Source organism: Oncorhynchus keta, chromosome 35, assembly GCF_023373465.1.
Source record: "Oncorhynchus keta strain PuntledgeMale-10-30-2019 chromosome 35, Oket_V2, whole genome shotgun sequence".
NCBI lineage: Eukaryota > Metazoa > Chordata > Actinopteri > Salmoniformes > Salmonidae > Oncorhynchus > Oncorhynchus keta.
This window is the reverse complement of record NC_068455.1, coordinates 6,681,023-6,693,121: the sequence shown is the minus strand read 5'-3', so window position 1 is coordinate 6,693,121 and position 12,099 is coordinate 6,681,023. Positions and strand designations below refer to the sequence as shown.

Sequence of the window (12,099 nt, the reverse complement as noted above, 5' to 3'; positions counted from 1 at the left end):
ACCAGAGTGTTATATGGGGAATCTAGTTCATCAATAAGGTACCAGAGTGTTATATTGGGAATCTAGTTCATCAATACTGTACCAGAGTGTTATATTGGGACTCTAGTTCATCAATAAGGTACCAGAGTGTTATATTGGGAATCTAGTTCATCAATAAGGTACCAGAGTGTTATATTGGGACTCTAGTTCATCTATAAGGTACCAGAGTGTTATATTGGGAATCTAGTTCATCAATACTGTACCAGAGTGTTATATTGGGACTCTAGTTCATCAATAAGGTACCAGAGTGTTATATTGGGAATCTAGTTCATCAATACTGTACCAGAGTGTTATATTGGGACTCTAGTTCATCAATAAGGTACCAGAGTGTTATATTGGGAATCTAGTTCATCAATACTGTACCAGAGTGTTATATTGGGACTCTAGTTCATCAATAAGGTACCAGAGTGTTATATTGGGAATCTAGTTCATCAATACTGTACCAGAGGGTTATATTGAGAATCTAGTTCATCAATAAGGTACCAGAGTGTTATATTGGGACTCTAGTTCATCTATACTGTACCAGAGGGTTATATTGGGACTCTAGTTCATCAATACTGTACCAGAGTGTTATATTGGGACTCTAGTTCATCAATACTGTACCAGAGTGTTATATTGGGACTCTAGTTCATCAATACTGTACCAGAGTGTTATATTGGGACTCTAGTTCATCAATACTGTACCAGAGTGTTATATTGGGACTCTAGTTCATCAATACTGTACCAGAGTGTTATATGGGGAATCTAGTTCATGAATAAGGTACCAGATTGTTATATTGGGAATCTAGTTCATCAATACTGTACCAGCGTGTTATATTGGGACTCTAGTTCATCAATACTGTACCAGAGTGTTATATTGGGACTCTAGTTCATCAATAAGTTACCAGAGTGTTATATTGGGACTCTAGTTCATCAATACTGTACCAGAGTGTTATATTGGGACTCTAGTTCATCAATAAGTTACCAGAGTGTTATATTGGGACTCTAGTTCATCAATAAGGTACCAGAGTGTTATATTGGGAATATATTTCCAGTTAACGGGTGTTGTTCTGCCTGTCATAGGTACCTACAATACCTAGTTGTACATTCCACACACATTCAGGGACACTTCTAGCCTACTCCCAGATCTCTTCTTTCAACTCCAGGAGCAGGCGTTTGATCCGTATGAGACCCTGTCTCAGGACATCCTGTCCAGACAGTTCCACGAGCACTTCAGCAGCCTGATGGCCCGGCCTACTGTAGGACTATACTTCCAGGTACACACACACACACACACACACGCACACGCAGTCATCCCTTACCGGATGGCCAGGCCCACAATAGTACCTCTAGGTAAACATGCAACCTGGCATTGACACAAAGAGATTATTTCAGAGATATACACTGCGTTGGTGTCTTAAACTCTCAACTGGAAGTTAACATGGAGGTTTCCAACATGTTGCATGGTTAATGCACACAAGGTTATCTGGCTTACCCTTCTCTGATTGGTTGTTCAGTGTTCGTAACGAGGTTCTCGGGCTTACTCCTTTCTGATTGGATGTTCCGTGTCCGTAACGAGGTTCTCGGGCTTACCCTTTTCTGATTGGTTGTTCCGTGTCCGTAATGAGGTTCTCGGGCTTACTCCTTTCTGATTGGATGTTCAGTGTCCGTAACGAGGTTCTCGGGCTTACTCCTTTCTGATTGGATGTTCAGTGTCCGTCCAACAGTCATCCCTTCATCAGGTTCTCGGGCTTACTCCTTTCTGATTGTTTGCCCCAGTCCACTACAGTCATCATCAGGTTACTTGCCCATGTTCCGTGTCCGTAACAGGAGATATTCTAGCTGATGCTAAATTCCCTAAAAATGTCTGTGAAGAACATGCTTCCTTCCTGTAGTTTAGTTAGTTATCCACATTGATCTGTTGTGTTGTTACCTGGACATTCCTCCCCTCAGGAACAGCAGTCAATTATTATACTAAAAATCAGGTTAATGCCTCCCCGGCACCTATTCAAGACAGTGTTTGATGTTGTATTCCATCTGAGAGCGTTGAGACAGGCAGTCATAAATCAGGCCTATATAACACGTAAGGCTGGTAGTGTTTCCAGGTGAGGTCACTGGGAAAACTCTTGCCATCAGGTTTTTAAATATAGTTGATGAAGAGTGAGCCTCTTTGTGGTCCTGTGATGCTCTATGTTCTGATGGAAACGTCCTTCTTGATTCTGGTCCTTTGTTGTTAGCCTCTGTCTGGCCTGCTTCTCTGGGCTGTCTGGCCTCAGAGCCTCTGTCTGGCCTGCTTCTCTGGGCTGTCTGGCCTCAGAGCCTCAGTCATCCTTCATGTCTGGCCTGCTTCTCTGGGCTGTCTGGCCTCAGAGCCTCTGTCTGGCCTGCTTCTCTGGGCGGGAGTCATCCCTTCATCAGGGGAGCTGGATGCTATGACAATGTTGATCCCTCGGGTTACTCTGCCCAGTCCACACAGTCATCCCTTCATCAGGTTACTGCCCAGTGCCCAGTCTCCCCAGTCATCCCTTCATCAGGTTACTCTGCCCAGTCTACCAGTCATCCCTTCATCAGGTTACTCTGCCCAGTCCACCAGTCATCCCTTCATCAGGTTACTCTGCCCAGTCTACCACAGTCATCCCTTCATCAGGTTACTCTGCCCAGTCTACCACAGTCATCCCTTCATCAGGTTACTCTGCCCAGTCCACCACAGTCATCCCTTCATCAGGTTACTCTGCCCAGTCCACCACAGTCATCCCTTCATCAGGTTACTCTGCCCAGTCCACCACAGTCATCCCTTCATCAGGTTACTCTGCCCAGTCCACCACAGTCATCCCTTCATCAGGTTACTCTGCCCAGTCCACCAGTCATCCCTTCATCGGGTTACTCTGCCCAGTCCACCACAGTCATCCCTTCATCAGGTTACTCTGCCCAGTCCACCAGTCATCCCTTCATCAGGTTACTCTGCCCAGTCCACCAGTCATCCCTTCATCAGGTTACTCTGCCCAGTCCACCAGTCATCCCTTCATTGGGTTACTCTGCCCAGTCTACCAGTCATCCCTTCATCAGGTTACTCTGCCCAGTCTACCACAGTCATCCCTTCATCAGGTTACTCTGCCCAGTCCACCACAGTCATCCCTTCATCAGGTTACTCTGCCCAGTCTACCACAGTCATCCCTTCATCAGGTTACTCTGCCCAGTCCACCACAGTCATCCCTTCATCAGGTTACTCTGCCCAGTCCACCACAGTCATCCTTGCCCAGTCCACCACAGTCATCCCTTCATCAGGTTACTCTGCCCAGTCCACCAGTCATCCCTTCATTGGGTTACTCTGCCCAGTCCACCACAGTCATCCCTTCATCAGGTTACTGCCCAGTCCAGTCCACCAGTCATCCCTTCATCAGGTTACTCTGCCCAGTCCACACAGTCATCCCTTCATCAGGTTACTCTGCCCAGTCCACCAGTCATCCCTTCATCAGGTTACTCTGCCCAGTCTACCACAGTCATCCCTTCATCAGGTTACTCTGCCCAGTCTACCACAGTCATCCCTTCATCAGGTTACTCTGCCCAGTCCACCACAGTCATCCCTTCATCAGGTTACTCTGCCCAGTCCACCACAGTCATCCCTTCATCAGGTTACTCTGCCCAGTCCACCACAGTCATCCCTTCATCAGGTTACTCTGCCCAGTCCACCACAGTCATCCCTTCATCAGGTTACTCTGCCCAGTCCACCACAGTCATCCCTTCATCAGGTTACTCTGCCCAGTCCACCAGTCATCCCTTCATCAGGTTACTCTGCCCAGTCCACCACAGTCATCCCTTCATCAGGTTACTCAGTCCAGTCCACCAGTCATCCCTTCATCAGGTTACTCTGCCCAGTCCACCACAGTCATCCCTTCATCAGGTTACTCTGCCCAGTCCACCACAGTCATCCCTTCATCAGGTTACTCTGCCCAGTCCACCACAGTCATCCCTTCATCAGGTTACTCTGCCCAGTCCACCACAGTCATCCCTTCATCAGGTTACTCTGCCCAGTCCACCAGTCATCCCTTCATCAGGTTACTCTGCCCAGTCTACCAGTCATCCCTTCATCAGGTTACTCTGCCCAGTCTACCACAGTCATCCCTTCATCAGGTTACTCTGCCCAGTCCACCAGTCATCCCTTCATCAGGTTACTCTGCCCAGTCCACCACAGTCATCCCTTCATCAGGTTACTCTGCCCAGTCTACCACAGTCATCCCTTCATCAGGTTACTCTGCCCAGTCCACCAGTCATCCCTTCATCAGGTTACTCTGCCCAGTCCACCAGTCATCCCTTCATCAGGTTACTCTGCCCAGTCTACCAGTCATCCCTTCATCAGGTTACTCTGCCCAGTCCACCACAGTCATCCCTTCATCAGGTTACTTCATCATCAGGTCCAGTCCACCACAGTCATCCCTTCATCAGGTTACTTAGTCCAGTCCACCAGTCATCCCTCTTCTCTGAACTCCTGATCATCCCTTCATCATTTTCCTCTCTCCTCTGTCTCTCCTCTCCTCTCTCTATCCATACATATTATTTACATTTACATTTAAGTCATTTAGCAGACGCTCTTATCCAGAGCGACTTACAAGTTAGGTACTAGACCCTCCATAGTCTGTCTCTACAGTAGTATGGTAATGTTGTTGTCTGTCTCTACAGTAATATGTAATGCTGGTGTCTGTCTCTACAGTAATATATAATGGTGTCTGTCTCTACAGTAATATCTAATGGTGTCTGTCTCTACAGTAATATGTAATGTTGGTGTCTGTCTCTACAGTAGTATGTAATGTTGTCTGTTTTTACAGTAATATGTAATGGTGTCTGTCTCTACAGTAATATGTAATGGTGTCTGTCTCTACAGTAGTATATAATGGTGTCTGTCTCTACAGTAATATGTAATGGTGTCTGTCTCTACAGTAGTATATAATGGTGTCTGTCTCTACAGTAATATGTAATGGTGTCTGTCTCTACAGTAATATGTAATGGTGTCTGTCTCTACAGTAATATGTAATGGTGTCTGTCTCTACAGTAATATGTAATGGTGTCTGTCTCTACAGTAGTATATAATGGTGTCTGTCTCTACAGTAATATGTAATGGTGTCTGTCTCTACAGTAGTATATAATGGTGTCTGTCTCTACAGTAATATGTAATGGTGGTGTCTGTCTCTACAGTAATATGTAATGGTGGTGTCTGTCTCTACAGTAATATGTAATGGTGGTGTCTGTCTCTACAGTAATATGTAATGGTGGTGTCTGTCTCTACAGTAGTATGTAATGGTGGTGTCTGTCTCTACAGTAGTATGTAATGGTGGTGTCTGTCTCTACAGTAGTATGTAATGGTGGTGTCTGTCTCTACAGTAGTATGTAATGGTGGTGTCTGTCTCTACAGTAGTATGTAATGGTGGTGTCTGTCTCTACAGTAATATGTAATGTTTGTGTCTGTCTCTACAGTAATATGTAATGGTGGTGTCTGTCTCTACAGTAATATGTAATGGTGGTGTCTGTCTCTACAGTAATATGTAATGGTGTCTGTCTCTACAGTAGTGTGGTGTCTGTCTCTACAGTAGTATGTAATGGTGTCTGTCTCTACAGTAGTATGTAATGGTGTCTGTCTCTACAGTAGTATGTAATGGTGTCTGTCTCTACAGTAGTATATAATGGTGTCTGTCTCTACAGTAGTATATAATGGTGTCTGTCTCTACAGTAGTATATAATGGTGTCTGTCTCTACAGTAGTATATAATGGTGTCTGTCTCTACAGTAGTATATAATGGTGTCTGTCTCTACAGTAGTATATAATGGTGTCTGTCTCTACAGTAGTATATAATGGTGTCTGTCTCTACAGTAGTATATAATGGTGTCTGTCTCTACAGTAGTATATAATGGTGTCTGTCTCTACAGTAGTATGTAATGGTGTCTGTCTCTACAGTAGTATGTAATGGTGTCTGTCTCTACAGTAGTATGTAATGGTGTCTGTCTCTACAGTAGTATGTAATGGTGTCTGTCTCTACAGTAGTATGTAATGGTGTCTGTCTCTACAGTAATATATAATGGTGTCTGTCTCTACAGTCCATAGCTGAAGGTTTCAAGGAGGCAGTTCAGTACGTCCTGCCACAGCTCATGATGGTTCCTGTATACCACTGTTTGCACTACTTTGAACTACTGCAGGTGAGTGTTTATACACACACACACACACACACACACACACACACACACACACACACACACACACACACGTTCTGTCTGATCCAGTAGAGACGGTCTTACAGACTTTGCCTAAAGGATGAACCCCTGTCCTACCATACCTGTATCTCTGTCCTGTTTCTCTCCTGCCTCACTTTCAGCCTTCAGGCCTTTCCAACCCTTGTGTGTAAGACATGCCCCTCCCACTCCATACATGCCCCTCCCACTCCACACATGCCCCTCCCACCTCCACACATGCCCCCCTCCACACATGCCCCTCCCACCTCACACATGCCCCTCTCACCTCCACACATGCCCCTCCCACCTCCACACATGCCCCTCCCACCTCCACACATGCCCCTCCCCACTCAGTCATGCCCCTCCCCACAGTTCTATAGATGTGTTCCAGGAGTAGTGCAGCACCAGGTGGGCACCAGGTGGGCTCTACCAGGAGTAGTGCAGTCAGCACCAGGTGGGCTCTACCAGGAGTAGTGCAGTCAGCACCAGGTGGGCTCTACCAGGAGTAGTGCAGACAGCACCAGGTGGGCTCTACCAGGAGTAGTGTAGACAGCACCAGGTGGGCTCTACCAGGAGTAGTGCAGTCAGCACCAGGTGGGCTCTACCAGGAGTAGTGCAGACAGCACCAGGTGGGCTCTACCGGGAGTAGTGTAGACAGCACCAGGTGGGCTCTACCGGGAGTAGTGCAGACAGCACCAGGTGGGCTCTACCGGGAGTAGTGCAGACAGCACCAGGTGGGCTCTACCGGGAGTAGTGCAGACAGCACCAGGTGGGCTCTACCGGGAGTAGTGCAGACAGCACCAGGTGGGCTCTACAGCACCAGGTGGGAGTAGTGCAGACAGCACCAGGTGGGCTCTACCGGGAGTAGTGCAGACAGCACCAGGTGGGCTCTACCGGGAGTAGTGCAGACAGCACCAGGTGGGCTCTACCGGGAGTAGTGCAGACAGCACCAGGTGGGCTCTACCGGGAGTAGTGCAGACAGCACCAGGTGGGCTCTACCGGGAGTAGTGCAGACAGCACCAGGTGGGCTCTACCGGGAGTAGTGCAGACAGCACCAGGTGGGCTCTACCGGGAGTAGTGCAGACAGCACCAGGTGGGCTCCGGGAGTAGTGCAGACAGCACCAGGTGGGCTCGGGAGTAGTGCAGACAGCACCAGGTGGGCTCTACCGGGAGTAGTGCAGACAGCACCAGGTGGGCTCTACCGGGAGTAGTGCAGACAGCACCAGGTGGGCTCTACCGGGAGTAGCACCAGACAGCACCAGGTGGGCTCTACCGGGAGTAGTGCAGACAGCACCAGGTGGGCTCTACCGGGAGTAGTGCAGACAGCACCAGGTGGGCTCTACCGGGAGTAGTGCAGACAGCACCAGGTGGGCTCTACCGGGAGTAGTGCAGACAGCACCAGGTGGGCTCTACCGGGAGTAGTGCAGACAGCACCAGGTGGGCTCTACCGGGAGTAGTGCAGACAGCACCAGGTGGGCTCTACCGGGAGTAGTGCAGACAGCACCAGGTGGGCTCTACCGGGAGTAGTGCAGACAGCACCAGGTGGGCTCTACCGGGCACCAGGTGGGTAGTGCAGACAGCACCAGGTGGGCTCTACCGGGAGTAGTGCAGACAGCACCAGGTGGGCTCTACCGGGAGTAGTGCAGACAGCACCAGGTGGGCTCTACCGGGAGTAGTGCAGACAGCACCAGGTGGGCTCTACCGGGAGTAGTGCAGACAGCACCAGGTGGGCTCTACCGGGAGTAGTGCAGACAGCACCAGGTGGGCTCTACCGGGAGTAGTGCAGACAGCACCAGGTGGGCTCTACCGGGAGTAGTGCAGACAGCACCAGGTGGGCTCTACCGGGAGTAGTGCAGACAGCACCAGGTGGGCTCTACCGGGAGTAGTGCAGACAGCACCAGGTGCACCAGGTGGGCTCTACCGGGAGTAGTGCAGACAGCACCAGGTGGGCTCTACCGGGAGTAGTGCAGACAGCACCAGGTGGGCTCTACCGGGAGTAGTGCAGACAGCACCAGGTGGGCTCTACCGGGAGTAGTGCAGACAGCACCAGGTGGGCTCTACCGGGAGTAGTGCAGACAGCACCAGGTGGGCTCTACCGGTAGTAGTGCAGACAGCACCAGGTGGGCTCTACCGGGAGTAGTGCAGCAGACAGCACCAGGTGGGCTCTACCGGGAGTAGTGCAGACAGCACCAGGTGGGCTCTACCGGGAGTAGTGCAGACAGCACCAGGTGGGCTCTACCGGTAGTAGTGCAGACAGCACCAGGTGGGCTCTACCGGGAGTAGTGCAGACAGCACCAGGTGGGCACCAGGTACCGGGAGTAGTGCAGACAGCACCAGGTGGGCTCTACCGGGAGTAGTGCAGACAGCACCAGGTGGGCTCTACCGGTAGTAGTGCAGACAGCACCAGGTGGGCTCTACCGGTAGTAGTGCAGCACCAGCACCAGGTGCAGACAGCACCAGGTGGGCTCTACCGGGAGTAGTGCAGACAGCACCAGGTGGGCTCTACCGGGAGTAGTGCAGACAGCACCAGGTGGGCTCTACCGGGAGTAGTGCAGACAGCACCAGGTGGGCTCTACCGGGAGTAGTGCAGACAGCACCAGCACCAGGTGGGCTCTACCGGGAGTAGTGCAGACAGCACCAGGTGGGCTCTGCAGACAGCACCAGGTGGGAGTAGTGCAGACAGCACCAGGTGGGCTCTACCGGGAGTAGTGCAGACAGCACCAGGTGGGCTCTACCGGGAGTAGTGCAGACAGCACCAGGTGGGCTCTACCGGGAGTAGTGCAGACCAGCACCAGGTGAACATCACTAGTTTCTATCCATACTTTATGGGGGACAACTGTCCTTTTCATTCATCCACAGACACTCTTCTGTCTGAGATAATGACTTTATTACCCTGCCTGCATGGGGAAATGACATGCATTACTTCTGTGTTAAAACAATGAACCTGAAGGCCCTAATGCTGTCCACCTTGTCTCTGCTGCGAGCAGCAGCTGCAGGAGCACAGTGAGGAGCAGGACGACAGAGAGGGTCTGAAGCAGGCCATCACCGCTCTGCTCAACCTCCAGTGTAGCGTGGAACGCATCTACACCAAACACCTGCCCCGACGCAAGCCTGGGTATGAACCATACGTCTTCACAGGACAACACTCTGCTGATACACGTGCAGTGAGGGTTCAGAATTTATGGATCCGTCGATGAGCAAATAATACTATATAAAAAAATGTATTTTACAAATACTGAGGAAAAACAAAAATTCAAAAAACAATTTGACATTTTATACGAATACAATTTGCTCAGAGAACTACATTTAACAAGTCATTTTAAAAAGATGGGTGTTTTCAATACCCCAGCACGCTGCCCTGTTTTCAATACTCCAGCACGCTACCCTGTTTTCAATACCCCAGCACGCTACCCTGTTTTCAATACCCCAGCACGCTACCCTGTTTTCAATACTCCAGCACGCTACCCTGTTTTCAATACCCCAGCACGCTACCCTGTTTTCAATACTCCAGTACGCTACCCTGTTTACAATACCCCAGCACGCTACCCTGTTTACAATACCCCAGCACGCTACCCTGTTTACAATACCCCAGCACGCTACCCTGTTTTCAATACCCCAGCACGCTACCCTGTTTTCAATACCCCAGCACGCTACCCTGTTTTCAATACCCCAGCACGCTACCCTGTTTACAATACTCCAGCACGCTGCCCTGTTTTCAATACCCCAGCACGCTACCCTGTTTACAATACCCCAGCACGCTACCCTGTTTTCAATACTCCAGCACGCTGCCCTGTTTTCAATACCCCAGCACGCTGCCCTGTTTTCAATACCCCAGCACGCTACCCTGTTTTCAATACCCCAGCACGCTACCCTGTTTTCAATACCCCAGCACGCTACCCTGTTTTAAATACCCCAGCACGCTACCCTGTTTTCAATACCCCAGCACGCTGCCCTGTTTTCAATACTCCAGCACGCTACCCTGTTTTCAATACCCCAGCACGCTACCCTGTTTTCAATACTCCAGCACGCTACCCTGTTTTCAATACCCCAGCACGCTACCCTGTTTTCAATACCCCAGCACGCTGCCCTGTTTTCAATACCCCAGCACGCTACCCTGTTTTCAATACCCCAGCACGCTACCCTGTTTTCAATACCCCAGCACGCTACCCTGTTTTCAATACCCCAGCACGCTGCCCTGTTTACAATACCCCAGCACGCTACCCTGTTTTCAATACCCCAGCACGCTGCCCTGTTTTTTTCAATACCCCAGCACGCTGCCCTGTTTTCAATACCCCAGCACGCTACCCTGTTTTCAATACCCCAGCACGCTGCCCTGTTTTCAATACCCCAGCACGCTGCCCTGTTTTCAATACCCAGCACGCTACCCTGTTTTCAATACCCCAGCACGCTACCCTGTTTTCAATACTCCAGCACGCTACCCTGTTTTTTCAATACCCCAGCACGCTGCCCTGTTTTCAATATCCCAGCACGCTACCCTGTTTTCAATACCCCAGCACGCTACCCTGTTTTCAATACCCCAGCACGCTACCCTGTTTTCAATACCCCAGCACGCTACCCTGTTTACAATACCCCAGCACGCTACCCTGTTTTCAATACCCCAGCACGCTACCCTGTTTACAATACCCCAGCACGCTACCCTGTTTACAATACCCCAGCACGCTACCCTGTTTACAATACCCCAGCACGCTACCCTGTTTTCAATACCCCAGCACGCTACCCTGTTTTCAATACCCCAGCACGCTACCCTGTTTTCAATACTCCAGCACGCTGCCCTGTTTTCAATACTCCAGCACGCTACCCTGTTTTCAATACTCCAGCACGCTGCCCTGTTTTCAATACCCCAGCACGCTGCCCTGTTTTCAATACCCCAGCACGCTACCCTGTTTTCAATACCCCAGCACGCTACCCTGTTTTTTGCCCTCAATACCCCAGCACGCTACCCTGTTTTCAATACCCCAGCACGCTACCCTGTTTCAATACCCCAGCACGCTACCCTGTTTTCAATACCCCAGCACGCTACCCTGTTTTCAATACCCCAGCACGCTACCCTGTTTACAATACCCCAGCACGCTACCCTGTTTACAATACCCCAGCACGCTACCCTGTTTTCAATACCCCAGCACGCTACCCTGTTTTCAATACCCCAGCACGCTACCCTGTTTTCAATACCCCAGCACGCTACCCTGTTTTACAATACCCCAGCACGCTACCCTGTTTACAATACCCCAGCACGCTACCCTGTTTACAATACCCCAGCACGCTACCCTGTTTTCAATACTCCAGCACGCTGCCCTGTTTTCAATACTCCAGCACGCTGCCCTGTTTTCAATACTCCAGCACGCTGCCCTGTTTTCAATACTCCAGCACGCTACCCTGTTTTCAATACTCCCAGCTGCCCGCTCCAGCACGCTGCCCTGTTTTCAATACTCCAGCACGCTACCCTGTTTTCAATACTCCAGCACGCTACCCTGTTTTCAATACCCCAGCACGCTACCCTGTTTTCAATACCCCAGCACGCTGCCCTGTTTTCAATACCCCAGCACGCTACCCTGTTTTCAATACCCCAGCACGCTGCCCTGTTTTCAATACTCCAGCACGCTGCCCTGTTTTCAATACCCCAGCACGCTGCCCTGTTTTCAATACTCCAGCACGCTGCCCTGTTTTCAATACCCCAGCACGCTACCCTGTTTTCAATACCCCAGCACGCTACCCTGTTTTCAATACCCAGCACGCTACCCTGTTTTCAATACCCCAGCACGCTACCCTGTTTTCAATACCCCAGCACGCTACCCTGTTTTCAATACCCCAGCACGCTACCCTGTTTTCAATACCCCAGCACGCTA

The 12,099-nt window shown here is 50.3% G+C and overlaps 1 protein-coding gene and 1 long non-coding RNA gene across 8 annotated transcripts in view; both read left to right on the top strand.

Moving 5' to 3' along the window:
• Positions 1-12,099, top strand: part of LOC127915780 (son of sevenless homolog 2-like) — a 92,068-nt gene that overhangs the window by 41,723 nt on the left and 38,246 nt on the right. For all 6 annotated transcript variants that reach the window (XM_052496217.1, XM_052496216.1, XM_052496215.1 and 3 more), the window contains exons 7-9: positions 1,184-1,294; positions 6,104-6,202; positions 9,223-9,350. In XM_052496217.1, coding sequence (XP_052352177.1) covers positions 1,184-1,294; positions 6,104-6,202; positions 9,223-9,350 — 338 coding nt within the window. The remainder of the gene's footprint in view (positions 1-1,183; positions 1,295-6,103; positions 6,203-9,222; positions 9,351-12,099) is intronic.
• Positions 2,742-4,030, top strand: LOC127915782 (uncharacterized). 2 transcript variants are annotated; one of them, XR_008092138.1, is made up of 3 exons: positions 2,742-2,820; positions 3,084-3,161; positions 3,804-4,030. It is a non-coding gene; the product is annotated as an uncharacterized LOC127915782 (long non-coding RNA). The 2 variants fall into 2 exon arrangements; XR_008092137.1 differs by having other exon boundaries at positions 2,781-2,859.